At 37.0% G+C, this 20,868-nt stretch overlaps 1 protein-coding gene across 2 annotated transcripts in view; it reads right to left on the reverse strand.

The window, feature by feature from the left end:
• LOC125241697 (gamma-aminobutyric acid type B receptor subunit 1) overlaps positions 1 to 16,144 on the reverse strand; it is an 80,784-nt gene extending 64,640 nt beyond the window's left edge. For both annotated transcript variants that reach the window (XM_048150294.1, XM_048150293.1), the window contains exons 1-2: positions 15,497 to 16,144; positions 8,312 to 8,446 (exon numbers count right to left, since the gene is read on the reverse strand). In XM_048150294.1, the coding sequence (XP_048006251.1) occupies positions 8,312 to 8,446; positions 15,497 to 16,144 (783 nt within the window). The remainder of the gene's footprint in view (positions 1 to 8,311; positions 8,447 to 15,496) is intronic.
• Positions 16,145 to 20,868: the final 4,724 nt, after the last annotated feature.

A 20,868-nucleotide genomic window follows, 5' to 3' on the forward strand; every position in this document is an offset into this window, starting at 1 on the left:
GTTATCAAAGGAAAATGAGTTTTCGTTTTTTTTTTACAAAAACTAAAGTTTCGGGTGCTCAAATTTTGCACATTAATTACTGGTGTACTCGTAGAGCCACACCAACCATAAAAATTAAAAGCCCAAATTCGTCGGGGGCAGAATCACTTAGCTTATCCTGGCACGCCCTTTGTACGTAGCTTAAACATATTAAAATTCGCTATTCTAGTTTTCGAACAGGGCATCGATTTTTTAATTTCGAGCGCTCGAATTCGCCGTTCGAAAGTCTGTGGAAAACGACGTAATGCTATATTTGAAAAAGGACGGCTAGTAATTTTGAAACTAGTGGTATTAACCACTCGTTTTCGATTCTGTTAGTAGAATTTAAATCGCTAGTAGTGGAGATATTATTGAACGAATTTCACGAAATCGAATGGCCGAGATTTAAAAATCGGCCCCCAGGTTTCATATCATGTACGTGAAACACAAAATAAATTACTCAATATTTTGGCTTGTGTTATGAATATATATTGTTATATCGTCCTTTGTTGAGGTTAACCGCGAAATATTGGAATATCAACCGGACATTTATAAAAGAGTTTATTATTAATAAATGGGTATTCAGTGAATAATCTATTTTTGTGTTGGAATGGTTTTTCATTTAAACATTTTCAACGAAACTGCTACGGTTATTTAAAAAAAAATACATTAATAAAATTGTGGTAATCACTGAATAAATATTGTAAGTTAAACGTTCACAAATGAATTTAAATAATTGTACTTATTGTAAACCTATCCACTCCGCGCGATTAATGTGCACATACATATAGTTAAGTTATTTTTAAGTATTTTTTACCAAACCCCCTGTAATTTTATTATACTTTTAGATTTAGTAATTTTATGTTTGTAAATTTGCACTTGTTAACAATAAAAAAGTTACACAAATAAAATATTTAAGGGAATATTTCAGATCCAGGGGGCCGATTTTTGAGTCTTACGGCGTTCGAATTCAGAAAATTGTCACTGAAAATAATAGGCAATTCACCATTTTCAACCGGTATTTTAGTGACAGTGAGACTCAAAAATCGGCCCCCAGTTTGATGTTGGGAATATGTGCTGAAATCAATATAATGTCTCAGGTGGTTCTCCTAAAACATTGTCAGCAGTTTATGGGTGTTTACGATGAGTAAATATCAACAACCTCACACCAACACTAGTAGGTGATACACTAATATCATTTGAATTGTTATTCGATGCCAGTCGTACGTTTTGTATTGTCCAAGTGTCGACCAGACTAAGCGCGCTTGGCGTCAATCAAAGGGATTTTGATGCCAATGAGGCAATGATTCGTCAGCATTCTCAGGCTCGTGTAACATGTCGTTACCTACCTACATATTTGTACAAAGGTAGGTTTGTACATAAATATTCTATTGCCAGTGGACGCAGGTAAATCGTGCTAAATATTCTCTGACAATTTCGCTCAGTTCACAAAACTCCGTCATCGGCACTAGAAAGGCTGACAAGCATGTTTTATTCACGTTTTTAGACACAGTATCCCAGCAGCCTCTAACACAATGGCGGGGCAAATTGCATGACTCCTCGGAGCGGCGCCGCCGTTCTATCACAAAGAAATAAATAAAAGGGATCGGCCAATGCGTGCATTGTTCACTTGTGACAACACACTACCCCCTTGACGTAAATATGCGGTACCTAGGTGGTACTTTAATAGCTTTATAGTAAGTGTAGGTACATTTATAAAACTCTTATAAAAGTCATGTAGGTACTTTTATATATAAGATTATTTTGCAGAATCCATGTTAAGAAAAAATATTTATGTATATACGAAGTGCACTGCATCGGGGCTAGCATAATTTAATTTTAAGAGAAATCGATATTACTTATTCGGAGCAAAATTTAAATTGGTATTTACCTTTGTTTCAGAGACCGAAAGTTAAAATTTAAAGTATGGCACCTCTAGCCTTGTACCGTGTCAACAATTACAAGTTGTTATTTTTTAAATATTTATGTAACTTGTAAGTTTTACGTACATTAAGGATAAAGGCCTAAATCGTACTGGCAACTACGTTATCTGGATTGTTTTTTACACTATTATAAGACCCATCTAGGAGGTACACCCTCAGCGCATGGTACCAGAAAATGACTGATTGTTTAGGTAGATTCCAGACATAGCCAACTGCTTTATATTGATCTCACTAATTTTGTTCTAAACCGTTTATGAAACAGTCTGAATGTATCTGTATATTATTAGTAACCATTAAGTGACCAAAATCTTCATCACAATCTAGCATTGACATCCTAATTGTTCTATGATGGCTAAAAACGAGGTATATGAAGCTCCGGTGTAAGGTTATACTATATGAAGCTTTTAATTAAATTGATGAGATTTCTTAGCTGTAAAAAGCATCATCCTACCACGCCATCATCCTATCTTAATCTCAACCAGTGTTGTTAGAAATTAATTTATGACCAAGTGGGTTGAACCTTGATATACTGTATGGGCAAGAGGACCAACATAGATGTTATAACTCAAAACCTTTCTTTTCTTGAAGCAATTTCACTAGATATGTTGAAATAGGACAATAATGTCAATAATAGTCTAAAACTGTAATCAAAACGCTAAAACATAAGAGGAATTAAACCATAGTATACGTAATATTATATCATTTGAAAAGACAACATACTCGGCTACTGATGCCGTACGGCATCGGCAAATTTTGCCGTGCTATACACGGAAAGTGAAATTAAAATTTAATAGTTTTTGAGTACCATCGGATCAATAATATATACCAAAATAGAATAAAATGCATTTAAATTATACTTTACTAGAAATAAAACCATTTTTGACCATTTTCCTCAGACCGAACATGAAGAATTTGCCCATTTTTAGATACTAAGTATATTTTTGGGTACTCGAAATTAGTAGATATAATCCAAATTGCTACAACATATGTTGTTATAGTGATAACTGGTACCCTTAGGTATCTAATTCATCAAAAATCTATTTAGTTTTTCAATAATTGTAACCTTAGACAGCGAAATACTAAGCACAGGAAAAGCGATGCCGCATGGCACCGCTAGCCGTTAATGGGAATAGGTACCTACTTTTTTGCAATCTGGCAGCATAAATACGATTTGTTTGGTAAGGTATAACATTACAAATAAAAATATAAATGTTTACAAAGAATTATTTATTTTGGCTTACCGATCCTTACATCGGCTTCGCGCCGAGTCCCGCCAATAACACGTTGGCGATCCGCCGCACCCTCGTCGCGAGGCGGGCTTAGAGGTTTGTTTAGGATCAATGTTGTTGGCACAGATATGCAGAGATATTTACGAGAGGATTATTCCATACGAATCGAGGATTTTCATCAACAACGTCAGCGAGGGTATAATTTACAGGCCTTGGTAATGGGTAGTCAACACTTCTATGCTAACAAGTTGGCAACTCAAGAGGCTCACTACTTAGGCGTATTTAATTAGCTAAGGGCCACTTGCACCAACGAAAATGGGCACCACCATTTTATAAGGAATTTGACAGTTGACAGCCCACTAACCCTGAATTAAGTGGTTGGTGCAAGTGGCCTAAGTATATCATATTCGAAAACCAAAATGTTTACGACAATGTGTCATTATACACATATTTATTTATACCTAATCTACCTAATCTATGAATTGACATAAATGTAGTTAAAATATAAGTATATTATTATAATACTAACTTTGAAACTGTAATGTAATGCATGATCTCAATTAGACCTAACTCAATTAGAATCTAAATAATAATAGATTAAGAGTTTTGTTTGTACAAATTAAAAAATGACTGAAATAAACAGTTTAAATTTTTTTTTAAATTTTTTTTTTATTTAAACTTTATTGCACAAATTATCAATAAAAGCGATACAGCAGCAAAGTATCCGTTTCCAAGATATGAGTATTTAGCTGGCACAATACACCGTTGGTTTAAGGTGGTTTAAGTAGGAACACAACATAAGTATATACTAATTTTAATTATACATAGGAACATTGTCTGTTTGAAGCAGACATTTTATTTTAAACTATTTAATTTCAGATATTGAATATCTTAAAAAATACAAGGGTTACAGCAGAAAATTACTCGGCATTAAATTATAGAAACTTTCTTACCCAACATTAATTAATTTAGATTTTTTCTTATTCCAAATATACCTTTTGCTTTGAAGTTAAAGCCAAAATTCTTTGAATTTGTGAACCAACCATTTGATAAGCTATTAGTCGCTGTCAAACCTAATGGCCCCACTACTACCTACTTTATCATAGTGACAGTCAAGTGCGTGCAAGACAGCCGGACTAATGATCGACCTTGCGAGTGGATTAATCCGGTATGCACTTTGATTAAAACCCCCTCTACTCGAGATATAGGTACGCCCGAGCATTGGCATATTCAATATCTAATTACTTAGTTTCTGCAAGTTTCGGCAAACATAATTTTGACCAACTCTACTGTGTATTTTTTGTTTGTTCAAGAGCTGGAAGTCATCGGTACGAGATCTGGCATGCAAGTTTCATTACCTGATCGTTTTGCTAAATTGAATGCAACCTCCATAGTCCACAAGGTATCTAATGGCCCTTCACACACTGCTCCGCATCTCGCAGCGAGGTCCGTTGATGAGTTTTTTAACTTTGTATGTAGAATTTTGATTTTGTATCTAGAAAAAACGCCCGGTACGGCACACTGGCGCCGGCGCGACGCACGAGCCAGCGAGACGCACGACGACTCGCACGTTTGGACGGAGTCGCGTTGCGTGCCGCAGGGTATGGCACACCGAGCTCCGCAGGTCCGGACGGGATTTTAGAGCGATAGTGCAGAAGGCACAATAGATATCGACGTCTATAAATTTATTTTTGGATTTTTTGTACGCGCCAGTAATAATCGTGAATGGTTAGTAGGTACTTATGGATTAGTATATTTCTTAACTTTGTATTAAGTACTTACTTATGTTTTTTGTCGATTTTTGGACTGCAATTTATATATATAAAATTAGGAGACACCAGGTCTTAATTAAAAATTATTAAATAAAAAAAAAATGAAAATTTATTTTTAAATGACTGTTACTTTCTCGAATAAATGAATAAATAAAGGCATAAAGGGATAGGCAATGTATGCAAACTCTAGAGGTCGCTGTACGTATACGGCCTTAAATAAGCTGGTAGACAGTGGAACATCAGACTGGATGAACAGCTGAAGTGCATGGGATTGCAAGCGTCATTAAATGAGCCATGCCTTTATTATAAAAATAATATATAGACTCGCAAACTTGACTCTTTGTATTAATTTATGTGGATGACATACTCGTCGCATCGCAAAGAGGTGAATGCATCGAAAATTTCAAAAAGGAACTGGCCGAAAAGTTTGAATTGAAAGATTATGGCATTGCGATGTATATGTTAGGCATAGAGCTTGACAGATGTGACAATGGAATAAAATTGTCACAACGAAAATATATTGACGATTTATTAATTAAATTTAATGTAAACCGATATCTACGCCTATGGAATTTAAGCAAAAGATAGAAAAACCGGTGAATAAGTGCAGTGCGCGTGAACAATACCCATATCGCGAAATTATAGGTTCGTTGATGTACCTTTCTACGGGAACGAGACCTGATATTACGAATACGGTGGCTGTATTGAGTCAATTCCTGGATTGCCCTAACGAGGAATGTTGGAATGCAGCAAAGCGTGTCTTGAGATACCTGAAGCATATGGACTTATTTACAAAAAGACAGGTAAACCATTGCATGGTTATTCGGATGCTGATTAGGGAGGTTGTTTGATAGATAGGCGTTCTTATTCTGGTTATGTTTTCATGTTAGGAGCTGGTTGTTTAAGCTGGAGATCAGAAAAACAGAGATGTGTGAGCACTTCATCTTGTCAATCGGAGTATATAAGCTTGGCATCGGCAATGAAGGAATCTATATACCTGAACAGTTTGCTTACTGAAATTGGGTTACGTAAGTTTGCACCATTATCTTTACATGTAGATAATCAGGGGGCGATTTGTCTCGCGAACGATCCTATGTTTCATTCTCGGTCCAAGCACATTGATATAAAGTATCACTTTGTGCGAAGTGTATTAAAAGACAATAAGAGTATTGAGTTAAAGTACTTACCGACCGACTCAATGCTCGCCGACATATTAACGAAGGCTTTGCCTAGAGAAAAGCATTATACGTGCATGCGCGGTTTGGGCATTGCTTGTTAATTGTTTACATTTTTAACCGCCGCCTCAAATCTCTCAAAAGAAGATGGTTCTCTATTCGTCTGTTTTTTTTAATGTTTGTTCCTCGATATCTCCGTCGTTACTGGACCGATTTTGAATTATTTTTTTTTTATTGAATGTATATAGTATAGTACGTGCAGTGTTACGTGCGCCCGAACTAGGAAAATAATCCTGTATCTCGGGCAAAGAGATAATGTCCTAGTTTAATACACAATTTAATGTAAACAAATTAAAATCATGAGAACATGTACATAAATAGGTATTAAAAATAAAATTAATTACACTTGGAAAACATGTGTTGCTGCGTCAGCGTTTATAACATCTAAAAAAATAGATCGATCGTGTATATTTTATATTTTTACATTGTTATTCAAATTCATAAATTGCAAGAACTGCATACAGATATGCATACAGATTGGTCCCATTTTTCTCAGAACCCAGTTCTGATGATGGGATCCTGGAGAAATTGAGGGAACTCCTCGAATCTGAAAGGCATACATATGGCGATTTTTGTGTTTTTAAAGGAACAGCATGCATTTACGTACGGAACAGTGACATTTGGTGCAGTGGAACTGCTGATGATGGTCAGAACGGAACTCCTCAAATCTGAACGGCATGCTTAATAAGCATATATATAAATCTATAAGCATTGCTTATAGTGACTTTGGTATTTTTATAAGAACAGCATGCACTTACGTCCAGAACAGTGACATTTGGTGCAGTGGAACTCCTGATGATGGTCAGAACGGAACTCCTCAAATCTGAACGGCACGCTTATAGTGACGTTGGTATTTTTATAAGAACAGCATGCACTTACGTCCAGAATAGTGACATTTGGTGCAGTGAAACTGCAGATGATGGTCAGAACCGAACTCCTCAAATCTGAACGGTACACTTATAGTGACTTTGGTATTTTTATAAGAACAGCATGCATTTAAGTTCAGAACAGTAACATTTATTTATTTATATTTGTTAAGCATATTGACTTTTCAAGTCAAATTTTGTCAAGCTTCGATTTCTTATAATCGGATTCATGAGGAATTGAGGAAACTCTTCAAACCTTAACGGTATACGTATATTGGTTTTTGTTGCCATCAAATAATTAAAGCATTAAAAGCAGTTTAAAAAAATACCTACACATTTCTACATAATCCAACATTCGCAAGTAGCTTTCACCAAAACCCCAAAGGCGGCGGTTTTTTTTCTTAACAATTATGTTATTAATAAGTAGTTGTTTTTTGATATCACTTTAGGTTTGAATGTTTTATTGTGTTACAATTTATTTTGAATATGCACGTTAAGGGGGGGGGGGGTATTGAATATAATGATAATGAGATATTCGATAGAATTAAGAGGCCACAGTATGTAGAAGGAATACCGTCATATTTTGTATTTGGTATAGCAACGATTCTTTTATATGTTTGTTCACGTTTTGTAAGTCAGTCGGTCAATAACAGTTCTCATGTAAACATTGAATAAATTCCTAGTGTACACTTTCTTGGTTTCCTTGTGCTATAGATGCAACTGTTAGACCTGTGGGATATCCCCCACACCTATTGTTACCAATTTTGAATACCATTTAATAATTTTTGATGGGCTTTAGCGTCTTTAAAAATAAGAGTACCTACCTATCAAAAAAATCAAAACGGTCCGACACAGATGAAAATAATAATAATCTGTGTTTGTAAAAATTATTGCTCTATCTTCAAAAACCAGGGAGCAAATAGTCGAGAGCGTTTGCATGGAGAATTGACCCTTCCTGTATCGTTTTAACGTTCGAATGTGAAATGAACGCGAGACGAAAGGCACGCGGCTCACGCGGGGCGTCGCGCAAATCAACTCCGGACGGAAGTGCGTAAAAAACTCGGAAGTTGGTGCGTTTTCCCCGCATGCGAGTCCGTCGCTCCGCGTCTCGTAACGAGACGCGTCGTCAATGTGTGAACCGCCTATAATAGATAAAATCCCATGCGAGTTCACGCACCATTTAAATGGGGCTTTAATGGAGCAAGAACGTGAAATGGACATAATTACTGAAAAAAGATCGTTACTTACAACCATGAGGTTCCACATCTTGGCAGCTTCAGCGACGGTGGTGCAGACGGTGGAACAGCCCGCCAGCAGCAGCAACTTTTGTGGCGGGTTGTACAGCAGGTTGTACATCACGCTTGCACCCAGCCCCGGCTCGCACTGACAAACAGAGACAAAACATTAATGCAATAGTACAATGGGCTATGTGGGTACAACACCGGCCAATAATAAATTATTTCTATGTTTCTACGGAGTACCTAACTATTTTTTAAATGTTTTCAATAATTTTATTTTCTTCTCACTACATATTTTAGAAGTATTATAATATAAGCAAGCGATGAAAAATTAAATTTTATTATTGAAGTACCTACATATTTCTTTTTACCGCTTCTATACATCCTCTTGGCAAAAACCCGCAAAGACGATATATTATTGGTCGCCATACGGCGAGTGATAATCAATATATAGAGAGATATAGAGACATAAGATATAGAGATATTACGAAACCCACTGTAACAAGAAAATTAATGCTTCCTTCCTGCTTCCTTTTCGTGTCCCTGCAAGTAGGTTCCATTTTATCTCGGTAAGAAAAATACGAGTTATCATGAACGCTTTGTAATTTTATACAGTCCGTTGAGCGATTGTCACAAAAGCATTAATGCCCGGGAATGATGTTAATGTGGTCGATTGCGCGAATACGGCCGCAGATTAATTTGGTATTTTATCGAGTTATTGTGGCGTGTAATGAAATACTTTGGCATATTTTCGGCTGGCTTAACTTTAGTACCCACTGAAAAAGGGCGACAAAGAGGTACTCCTTTTTGTAATTTTATACAGTTACTTTTTAGCTACACTTTTTTTTGACATTTAGTTATTATAGCGTGTAATGAAATACTTTGGCATATTTTCGGCTGGCTTAACTCTAGTATCTAAATCATAAATCATATAGCCTGACAAGTTTTTTTTGACCCTCGCTGCGTTGCGGATTTTTAGCTGAACTAATTTCTTTTACTGGCAAGGATTACTATTTGACACCCGTCGTCGAAAGTCATCGAATGTCAGTGATGTAAACAAGAACTAAATATTTTAAATTTTCTAACGGTTTCATCGCATTTTGCCCAAAATAATAATAATAAAAGTGAAAATAATTATACTGAACGTGATAAATTACGTACAAAAAAGAGGATGAAGGATTTCACAGCATTTCGATACGAATGTTCTGAAACCGGTTGTTGACACGTCCGGCACTGACAGTTCTGTTTATAGTGCGGTTCTCCTGTATTGATTAGTTGGTTTCGCGTTTAGCCTAATATATTTTTTGTTCTTATTTAAGGTATCTGTAGCTCTGCGGTCAAAAATATTTATAGAAATTCATGATGCCATTCCATAACTGCCACCAGTACAGAACAAGGTCCCATGCAAAATAAGTAAACCTCGATAACTTCGAGTCAGGCATTTTAGGCATTTAAGATTCATGGATTTTAGGCTGTGCGAAAAGAAGTAGCGAGTCTTAAAACCTTGCTTATTAAATTTTGATTCTCTAAAGCCATGTTTTAATTTTCTATAAATTTTAACGGGAAACCAGTACCTACACGCTGTCCCCATTGCATATGACGTCGGCGTATTATTGCCATATGAAAGCGGTTTGTAGCGACACTGTTGTCAGGCTTTACAGAATGTAACAATAATATTATTTTCTACTCGTCGACTGTAATCTGTCAATTAGGACACCACAGACTAAACTATAAGTGCTAACTTTTCAGTGTTATATACTCTATGGCAGTTCCAACTCAACTATAATAATCTCATTATAGTTGACTTTTAGTTAACTGTAATAATTTCAAAAATAGAATTTCATACTCGTACAATTTCTATACTAATTTGCGATACCTGGCAAATTTTTCTGCATTTGAAACACATTTTTTTTATCTGTCGCGTTATCGGCCAATCAGAGACGGTTATTACAAACAATTGGTTGTTAGGTAATTCGATGTTGATACAACGGTGAACGACGCTATTAATTTTAACTTACATGAATGATGATATTTCTGTCCATTGATGATGAAGATGATGACTCGTAGAAAAAGTATTGTATACAATAGTGATATAATTAAGCTTTTCACTCTCTTACCTTACTATTAGGCCACTCAGCAAGCTTCGTGGCCTAAACATGGTACTCGACTGAAAAGCTTTGTATTATATCACGATTGTATAAAATACTATTTTAATATGAACACATGGCACCCTGTTAAAGGTATGGCAAGATTCTTAAAACTATGTACATATCTACTGGTACAATGTGATATAAAATGAAACTACACAATTTCCATACAAATGATTACCACGTTTAAGTTATTTTGATAGATACAAAAATTTTACAGATCAGATACGTGGAAAATGCCATGTTTTATTTTCTATAAAATAGGTATTTTATATCGCACTGTATATAAAACCAGCTATTTTATTATTAAACAAATAATACACGTGAGTGAATAGTAAATGCGAATGCCGAATGTAATGTAATGTGAATGTAATTGTAGTAAATAAGTATTGTACCCATGATTTATTCTTTCTCTTAATTGAACTTTATTCATTACCAATTAACATCTTGGGTAAAATAAATTATATACTTAAGTAATAAACGGTTTTTTAAAATGCAAACGTGAAGTCTTCTTTTGGTCATGTAATTATACGACGTATTTTTTCTTCATAGGTAGGTCTTTATATTAAAGGGCAACATTCAAGGTTTAAATATAAGTACGTAGTGATAACAAGAAATGTTTAGCTCGCGAAGCAGTGGTATTTTTCAGAGCATAAAGCAACGATCCAATCTAATCTTCCTTTCATGTTTTCTTTTCTAGATTTTTCTTTTGGTAGCAAATTACAAATTTAATGATTTTCTTCAGGCTATTGCCTGTACGAAATATTAACGTAAAAGCGTATCAATTTGCTACTTACATTAAATCCTTTTAGGATTAGCTCTGAATTAAATCAAAGCTATTTTATATTGGGTTGGTAAGAAAGTAATGAGCGAATCATAACCAATATTGTAATTTTTATTTAATTTATTATTTTAATCATTTATCAAAAATATAACGGCCTTCGTTATCTACTACTTGTCTCCATCGTTCTGGTAAAGAATGAATAGTATCGGCGAAGAAGTTCTTAGGTTTAGATTCAAAAAACTCAGCTATGTACTGTCGTAGATGGGCTTGATCATCGAACTTTTTTTCAATCAAGGCATTGCTTAGCGATCTGAACAATGCGTAATCCGTAGGTGCCAAGTCTGGAGAGTACGGTGGATGAGGTATCACTTTCCAACCTAGCTCCAATAGCTTTAGCCGAGTCACTTTTGCAATGTGTGGGCGAGCATTGTCGTGTAAGAAAAAAACTTTAGCATGCTGTGGACGATTCTGACAGATTTTTTGGTTTAAATTTTCAAGCTGATTACAGTATACTGATGCGGTAACAGTCATTCCACTTGGTAGGAGTTCCCAGTGAATAATACCATGAATATCCCACCAAACAGACAGCATAACTTTTTTCGGGTGAGACTCTGTTTTTGGTGCCTCTATTCCTTTTTCGTTTGGAGCTAGCCACTGACGTTTGCATGTGTGATTTATATATAAGATCCATTTTTCATCTCCAGTGATAAGATGGTCCAACCAATTTTAACTATAAAACTCCCGTGAGACTCATACATATTTAAAAATATTTTAAGCGGGTTACTCACGTATTAAGTCGATATAGCGTTCGACATGTTTCGGCTCAATTTCGAGAGCCTTTCTCAAGAGTAGCGACACCCCGCCTTTACATGTCGAGAGCGCGACGCATACTGCGGGCGCTTGCTCGGTGCGCGCGGCTGCTGAGGACAGGCGCAGGGGGGGTCGGCGGCGCGGGCGACGTCACCGTGGCGAGATCGGAGCTACCCACTATGTTACTTTTGTCAAAAGCAGGATTGCACACAACACTTATTACGTCACTTGTTAAGGGTGCGTTTACACTGGGGACCGACGTAGTGCCTAGAACTGTTTTCCAACTTGGTGGCACCGACCAACCACTGTCACGATTGAAATTAGGATGACGACTAATTTCTATAGCTTCCCGTATTTTCCGCTGAACGAAGAACTTTTCTCGCGCCAGTACGGTTACCCTATCAAATCTTACATAGTGCGTCGTGTCCGAATCCAATACGTGTTCTGTCACCGCAGAGCTGTGGGTGTCCCGGCCCTTCATACTACGTATGTGTTCAGAAAGCCTTGTCGAGATGTTCCGGCCGGTCTCTCCAATGTATGACTTCCCACAGGAACACGGGATCCTGTACACCCCGGGAACATTTTAAAACAGGATCCCGTGTTCCTGTGGGAAGTCATACATTGGAGAGACCGGCCGGAACATCTCGACAAGGCTTTCTGAACACATACGTAGTATGAAGGGCCGGGACACCCACAGCTCTGCGGTGACAGAACACGTATTGGATTCGGACACGACGCACTATGTAAGATTTGATAGGGTAACCGTACTGGCGCGAGAAAAGTTCTTCGTTCAGCGGAAAATACGGGAAGCTATAGAAATTAGTCGTCATCCTAATTTCAATCGTGACAGTGGTTGGTCGGTGCCACCAAGTTGGAAAACAGTTCTAGGCACTACGTCGGTCCCCAGTGTAAACGCACCCTTAACAAGTGACGTAATAAGTGTTGTGTGCAATCCTGCTTTTGACAAAAGTAACATAGTGGGTAGCTCCGATCTCGCCACGGTGACGTCGCCCGCGCCGCCGACCCCCCCTGCGCCTGTCCTCAGCAGCCGCGCGCACCGAGCAAGCGCCCGCAGTATGCGTCGCGCTCTCGACATGTAAAGGCGGGGTGTCGCTACTCTTGAGAAAGGCTCTCGAAATTGAGCCGAAACATGTCGAACGCTATATCGACTTAATACGTGAGTAACCCGCTTAAAATATTTTTAAATATGGTCCAACCAGTTTAATGTGCGGCGAAAAGACAAAAGTTGTATGCAGATATCGGCACGGCGGTTTAGTTGATCTCTATCAAGTTCGTGCGGTATCCAAACACTGTATTTGTAGTTTTTTCCCATCGATTTTACTGCATACAATGCGTCTTTGTACGTTTTCCTTGTGCAGTACCTAATACTCGTCGCGGGAGGTGGCACAGAAATAACTCGCTGTGACAGCCACTACGTGCTTCCACAGAAGGATCCTATTTCTTTTTGTGCAAGCGAATCATTGCTCTAAATTCTCCTAGAAAACATTTCGCTCATATCCCTCTAAAATGTATATTTCATGCGGTAAAGTTTAAAGACACCAAAAAATATAATAGGTAGCAATATTCAAAATGGACACTATTATACCGCAAAGGAAAACTGAATACATAAATGAAAAGCTCCTTCATTGATACCTAGAATAATCGCTAGAAGCAATCGAATTTGGTCAAATACCTGCTGCCAATTGCTGATAAAAAGTTGTTGATTGAATCACACTCCTTAAAATAAATTTTCTTTAATAAAATCTAAGTCGATTATGGACGAATAATCGCACCAAAGCGATGGAGTCGTCGAGTTCTCCGTGAATTTAAATCGATAAAATGGAAAATTACCTTCTGCCGGCTCAGAAAATCTATCCAATAAAATTTTCTTCCGTTCTCAATAATTGAATCGAACGTCAGGCTCAGCCTCTGCGATGCAATATCGTAGGCCTATGATCATTTGGATTTATGGCCCGCCTTGCCGCGCGAGCCTCGGGGCGGCGTCCTTTTTGTTAATTACCGCTAGAGAAACTCAGCTGGATCCGGTTTCAAATTTAATGGCTAATCCATTAAATTTGAAACCGGATTCAACACTTTTAATTATCGGCACCGAAGACTTACAACCGTTACAGTAAACGAAAATTTAAGTACACTTTATACAGACACTTCTCAGTAACAAAATTCTAATAGGGCTTCATATTTCTTAATTTAACACAAATTAATAACGAAGTGAAGTCTTGACTTAAATTTCATGGCAAGTTTGAATTAAAAAATAAATGACTACAGGACCAAAGTATTGTTATATTTCTACTTGGGAGAAATATCTATGTATTTTATTGTTAAACTAGCATGAGGTACAGCGGGGCAAATCCCTATCCCTATTACACTATTAAGTTGAGTTCCACATGTAAGTATTCACTGAACACACGTGCCTTATATAACCAGTGGACACTCTAATTAATAATGCACTGAGAGAAAATACAACCCGTTTTCATGTTCGTTCAACAAGTTTTTTGGTTAAAATAGCGCCTACGTGCTCTTTGGTTCAAACAACAAGCTACTTGTCATTTGAATCGGCAATATATTTGAATCAACAAGTCGATTTTATAAAAACAACCTGACACATATTGTTTTAAACATACGTTTGGCTGATTCAAACGGATAAACCGCAACAAGTCGAACTTGTTAAATTCACAATGCAAATTTCTCTCAGTGTGCAAATATTGTGAACATGGAAAAAAAATTGATCAGTTGAATTTGCCACCAGTCAAAATTGTCCCGCTGTACCTTACCTATTAGTTCTTTTATAATGAAATAACATAACGAAAACTATGTACCTACTCATGAATATTAGATGCTTTTCTCTATGGAGATCCCACGAAGCTTGTATAAAAGTTATATAACAGTAGGAAACGCTTTGGGGACCTCATTTGAATTTTACCAATAAGTAGTCGTCGCGCGAATAAAATATAATATTGAAGGTATTATTACAGATCTGCACTGGAAAGAGAATTGGAAAAGAAAGTACGTAGCAGTTGTATGATGGTCATAGAACTATTGAAATCTTACTAACAAGAAAAAGGTGTTTTCGAGCTTTTCAAATCGCATACTTAACTTACCTATGTACTGTATTTTGTTACTCGTTAAGTATATACTAATCCCCTTATTAATAAACGTTCACTAAAGTTATCAAGCCGATAAAGTTCGTTTGTCCTTTTCTATCACATCAGTACATACAATAGGGAAAGGGACAAACGAACTTTATCGGCTTGATAACTTTAGTGAACGTTATGAATAAGGGGTTAAGTATGTATTTCTTTCAGTACCTTGACATTTCTTACACACAGTATTTTATAACATTTTCAAATGCTATGTGACATATGTTTACATTGTGAGCTATTCTGATCATAATATGAATGTATGATTGAATGGTGCGATGAGAGTTATGGCTTACCTTGCTGTCGTTGCTGTGCAGCAGTAGCTTGAAGCCGGAGAGCAGGTCGGAGCGCGCGTTGACGTCGGCCAGCGCCAGCTCGGCGGCCGGCATGCAGGCCTGCCCGCCCTGCCAGCCGCCCTCGCCCTCCATCGGGAAGATGCCCCCGATGTGCAGGTCGTTGTCCCGCCGCCCCTCGCACGCACTCAACACGCTCAGCCACAGCACCAGCGCCCGCGCTCGTCCGCCTCTACTCCGCCCCCCCTGCCTCCATCGACTCCGCGCCACGCACACACACTTGGCAACAACGAATAATTGCACTATTTTCTCGACTAATAACGACTTAACATCGGAAATAATTGTCCTAGTTCTTAAGGAATATACAAAATCTTTTAATTTGACTAGCGGACGCTTTGAATTAATGTTCGTCCGCGCTCGCGAGAGGGAGGCGTTTTGATATAAGTATGATATCACCCGTAAAGAGAGTAGGTATAGCCTAATAAGCGTGTAATTTTGTATAAAACGTGGTTTAGCAGGTGGATGGTGCGTCGCGCCGTGACCGGGCCCATCCGCCGCCGCCGCCGCCGCCGCGCCCGGCCAGACGCGCGCGCCGCGCCCGGTCATCGCTCGCGGCGGGGACATGCTGTCATTGATCACTTCTTCGTGCATTTTTCATCTTCTCTCCTGTAACAAGAGAATTCGATCTTAGTTTTTATTGTCAATTTGTAATTGAAATAGACATAGCACAAGCACAATTAGCTAAGTGCCTATCACTAAACCTTTATAATAATATATAAAATACCTTTTAAAGTTACTAAAATAAACTGTAACAGCCAGTCGAGCATCGTAGCCATTTAAAATATTTGTTCTTCTAAAATAAATGTTACGATCATCAGAGTTAGCGATGAAGTATTATATTATGTAAGTGACAAAGTTGCCCCGAGTGCTATATTTAAGTGATCAATTCCATTCCAGTCTGACAATAATTTAATACGACTCAAGAGTTTAATATCGGCTAAGAGAGCTACCGAACTTCGATTCCGTTCTCGTAGCGAAACGTACAAAAGCTAAGTAAGATTCTAAGGCTAACTTTACAGAGTCAAGCCCGTTCATTCATATCTGAGATGCGGATAATGTTCTATGAGAATTTCTGCTGTCGTCTACAAAAAGCCGGATTATCGGCTTTCGAAAAGCCAACCGCTATGAAATGACGGAGTTAATGATTCGAAGCTTATTATCTCACAGTTAATTCAAGCTATTTCAATTCAAAAGTGGAAATTATATTGATGGGAAAACTGATTAGGGTAAAAGTTATTGAAATGACAAATTCGAGAGTTATTTATTAGCTATCAGTGGAAACTTGAAAAATAAAATTAATGACCCTTCAAAGTTTCATTTCCTCGACTTTCGTCGATTTAATTCGACTGTGCGACACTTTCAGTTTAGCCACTCACTTCGGGGGAATGCCTAATTAATTACTAGTTCGTATAGTAATCATATATACGAATATAATTATATCGGGGCGCGATTGGTGAGGTAATTACTTAATTACCTAACGCCATAAACAGTTAATACGACCTTTGATATTATGACATCAGCAATGTAAACTGGATACAGAGCGATCCATCAATCGGGTGTATCGGTGACTGAGAGCGTATGGTGCGCACTTTTACCTATAGCTGTGCGGATGTTTACACAACCACCGCTGCTGCCTCTCCGCGCCGTGATTTATGAGCCACCCACAAATGTAGCGGATCGCCGTGTCATACGAATAAAAGCAGTGAAATAATATAAGCTTGCGATATCTTCATATGATATTACATTGCTAATATACGTCACAGTTTGATATATAGCCTCGCTCTGAGAAAGTATTTTAGTTCTGTCTTCTAACCAGTATGGAGTATTGAACATACCTATAGCCGCTCTAACCCAAAAAATATAATAAATCAATATTTTCGTTATTTACACGGGGAATAAACATTTTGGGCAAATCCAAAGAGGAATCGCTTAATAGATAAACCTATGTAAACTCGTCGGATTTATATACGGTAGAAAACGCAGAGGCATGTACCTAATACAAACGGGGTAAAAATATACAAATATGAAAGTGGGAGGAACATAGCATATTATTTGTACAAGTAAGTTAAAGTAAATTAATATCGAAACTAAACACCGCCTCTTAGCATATATTTAAGGAAGCAATCAACAAACAGCAAGAATATTTATGATACACATATTAATATTTATGATTTACAGGTGTAGTGCATAATGTTTTTTGTTTGTATGTACATTTCTGAGGTTATGCAATAAAGTGGATTTGTATTGTATTGTTTTTCACCGTATTTGCACGGAAACGCACGAAAGTGGCATGCTATTCCAGTCGGTCTCAGTACAAATAGGTACTGACGTTGACTGAAGTGGCATGAAAAATACAGTGGAACTGCTGATGCTGATCAGAACGGAAGCCCTCAAACCGAACGACACACTTATAATGACTTTGTTTTTTTTATAAGAACAGCATGCATTTATGTTCAGAACAATGACATTTGGTGCAGTGGAACTGTTGATGATGATCACAATGGAACTCCTCAACGACGCGTAGCTTATGTTAGGAGATTTGTTCTCTTTGTTATGTTGTTAAGCATATTGAGTTTTTAAGTCAAATTTTTGATATCGGATTCAGGAGGAATTGAGGAAACGGTATACGTACCTATATCCATTTGTATTTCCATCAAATAATCAAAGATTTACATTAAATGTTCGCAACCTTCGCGCATTCAATTCACAAAAATTTTGCAAGTACCTTTCACCAGAACCCAAAAAGCAGCGGTATCTGTTTCTTAGAAATTGTTCTGTTTGTATCCCTATGAATATATGCATCTAAGTATCGCTACCTCTTTTTTCTTAAGTGTTTTCGTTCGCTCGTTTAAAGAAGTTTCTAAGTAACTGTGTCAATTAGAGCACGGAAATGAGTGCTTTCTTGACTAAGTCCCTTTGCGAAAAACTTCATAACTAGACATCGTCGCGGATAATGGAGTTTCATACAATTAAGAATTTAGTAGATAGGACATTACTTAGTGTTGTATTTATTTAGATTGTAACATTGAAAAAGGATTTGAGGAAGGAAACAAATAGGATTACTGTGCTAGTTTTCGTCCATTTGACGCATTTTCCAATAGTTACCTATTTTTCTTGCACTCTTTGTCTAACTAAACTAAACATTACGCAAGTACAGTGAGCTGCAAAATTGCATGGAGAAATTATGAATGAATTCGCCATGCACTTTTGCAGCTGATAGTACATAAACATAGCATATTAAATATTATTCAAAATATTTTGCTGTCAGCGTGTGTGCCAAAAGTGCCAAAGACTGATAACCCCCTTAGGTCGCATGGTCCGATTGACTAGTCCGACCAATCGGAATAAGATTTTTTTTCCTGTTGGCTCGATTGATCGGACTATAAGGACTTTTCAAATCCTGTCAGTCCTACTATCGGAGTAATGGGATTTTAAAAGTTCGTCTAGTTCGATAGATCGAACCACGAGACCTTGAAAAATCCTCTTAACACGTTCACTGCGAAACAGGTCATTCTGACCCTGTTCTAGACTTCCCCCTGGTGCGGCGACAGAAATGCGCAACTTTACCCTGGTGCGAAGCCCATAACGTTTTGATATTTTATTATTTTTATATAGTCAAGTATACATTTATATTTGTCATTTTACAAATTTATTTGACAGCATGTAAATTAATAAACAGGTCACGTATGTCCTGTTCGCACCAGACTTAAACTTTTGTTATTCAGTGCGGAACAGGGCCTATATGACCTGTTACACACGACCTTGTATAGCACTAGAGCAAAGGGCAAAATACATTAGTGTTGTTACCATATTATCAATTCACACATTATTTTTTGGTAAAAAAATGTGTTTCGATTGTTTTAAATGAAATTCGTTCAACAAAATATAACGCTTTTATACGCAAAACGCTTACAATTTTGCTAAATATTATTACGTAAAAATATATTGTAAAAAGCTTAAATTGCTTGATGCAAAATAGTTAAAATTTTTGGTTGTATATAAAAATCTGGTTACATTTAAGGTAAAGAAAGTAAGAATTGGATCGATATATTAGTTCGTTTATTTTCCTCATCACTACTAAATCATCGACATTTTTACCTGTGCCAGTTCTGGCTGTGCGGTACAAGTCAATTTTGACCTGTTAATTAATTCGTCTATAAAATCTAAACGAACAGTCATCAACTTCGGCGAAGACAGTATTGTGTAGATTAGTTATTAGAATAAACAATGTTTCAATAAAATTTAATAAATGTGTATCTGGTAAAGGTCCTCCTTACAAGCTGTAATTGACTTGTACCGCACAGAGAGAAAGCTCAATACAGGACTCTCATGGGTTGTAACGCACTGAGAGCGAGTTCACAAAATCCGGCTCCGCAGTGAACGTGTTAATTCGATCACACAATTTTTATTTTTCTTTGTCCGACCGGTAGTTTTATGGTTACTTTTGTAATCTACCAACATCTCAAAAGTGTTTCCTACCTTTCGACGTAGAATTTTACTGAAACTGTGACAAATATTTAAGTTTGCCCATTCGGTTGATTACTTGTATTAATTATAAAGAATACATTGCCAGCTCATTATCGGTACACACTTCAAATTTGAATTCCCACTATGAATCCTCAAATATAAATGTAGTCGTCATGTTATATGGAATAAGTAATTAGGGTCTATGAGCTACCTATCAACTGAGAACGACTGACAGTATTTATTACTGTGCAAAGGGTTAGCCAGTATATCTCATCCAGCAAGCTCCTTGACATATATGGATGCTGATAAGCAAAAATGTGTCAACCCACACGCCAACCATTTTGAGAAAATGGCATCTAAAGTTTTTTTCCTATTTTTTTGTGTTTCTCTTTAACAAATTAGTTTTTATTTAGATTGTTGTGTTTTTCAGCAATAATATGTCTGGTAGTGATTATTGTCTTAATTTTTAATTACTTATACAAAATAATACTACAACTAGACATATAGCATATTGAGTTGAACAACACGGAAACCCGTAAAAATGCTAATGAAATTGTCCCAAATAGAAGATTTCGCTGAATATTTCCGTTGGTCCGCGCCATTGTTTATTCAGAAAACGTTTTCATTTGAGAAGAATTGAACAAAAAGATCCATTTCTTTTAGCGTATTTTAATTGCTATTAAATGAAGCTATGATTTATGAGGAGAACGTACTTGCGTTAAGACCTCGGACTGGACCTCGTAGTTAATTATCATTGTGCGTTGATAATTGAGCCACTTTGTAATAACCAATTAATAAAATGTCAGTGTTATCTAATCAATCAAACAATATTTTATTATCGTGTAGGA

Source organism: Leguminivora glycinivorella, chromosome Z (genome assembly GCF_023078275.1).
Source record: "Leguminivora glycinivorella isolate SPB_JAAS2020 chromosome Z, LegGlyc_1.1, whole genome shotgun sequence".
In the NCBI taxonomy this organism is placed as follows: Eukaryota; Metazoa; Arthropoda; class Insecta; order Lepidoptera; family Tortricidae; genus Leguminivora; species Leguminivora glycinivorella.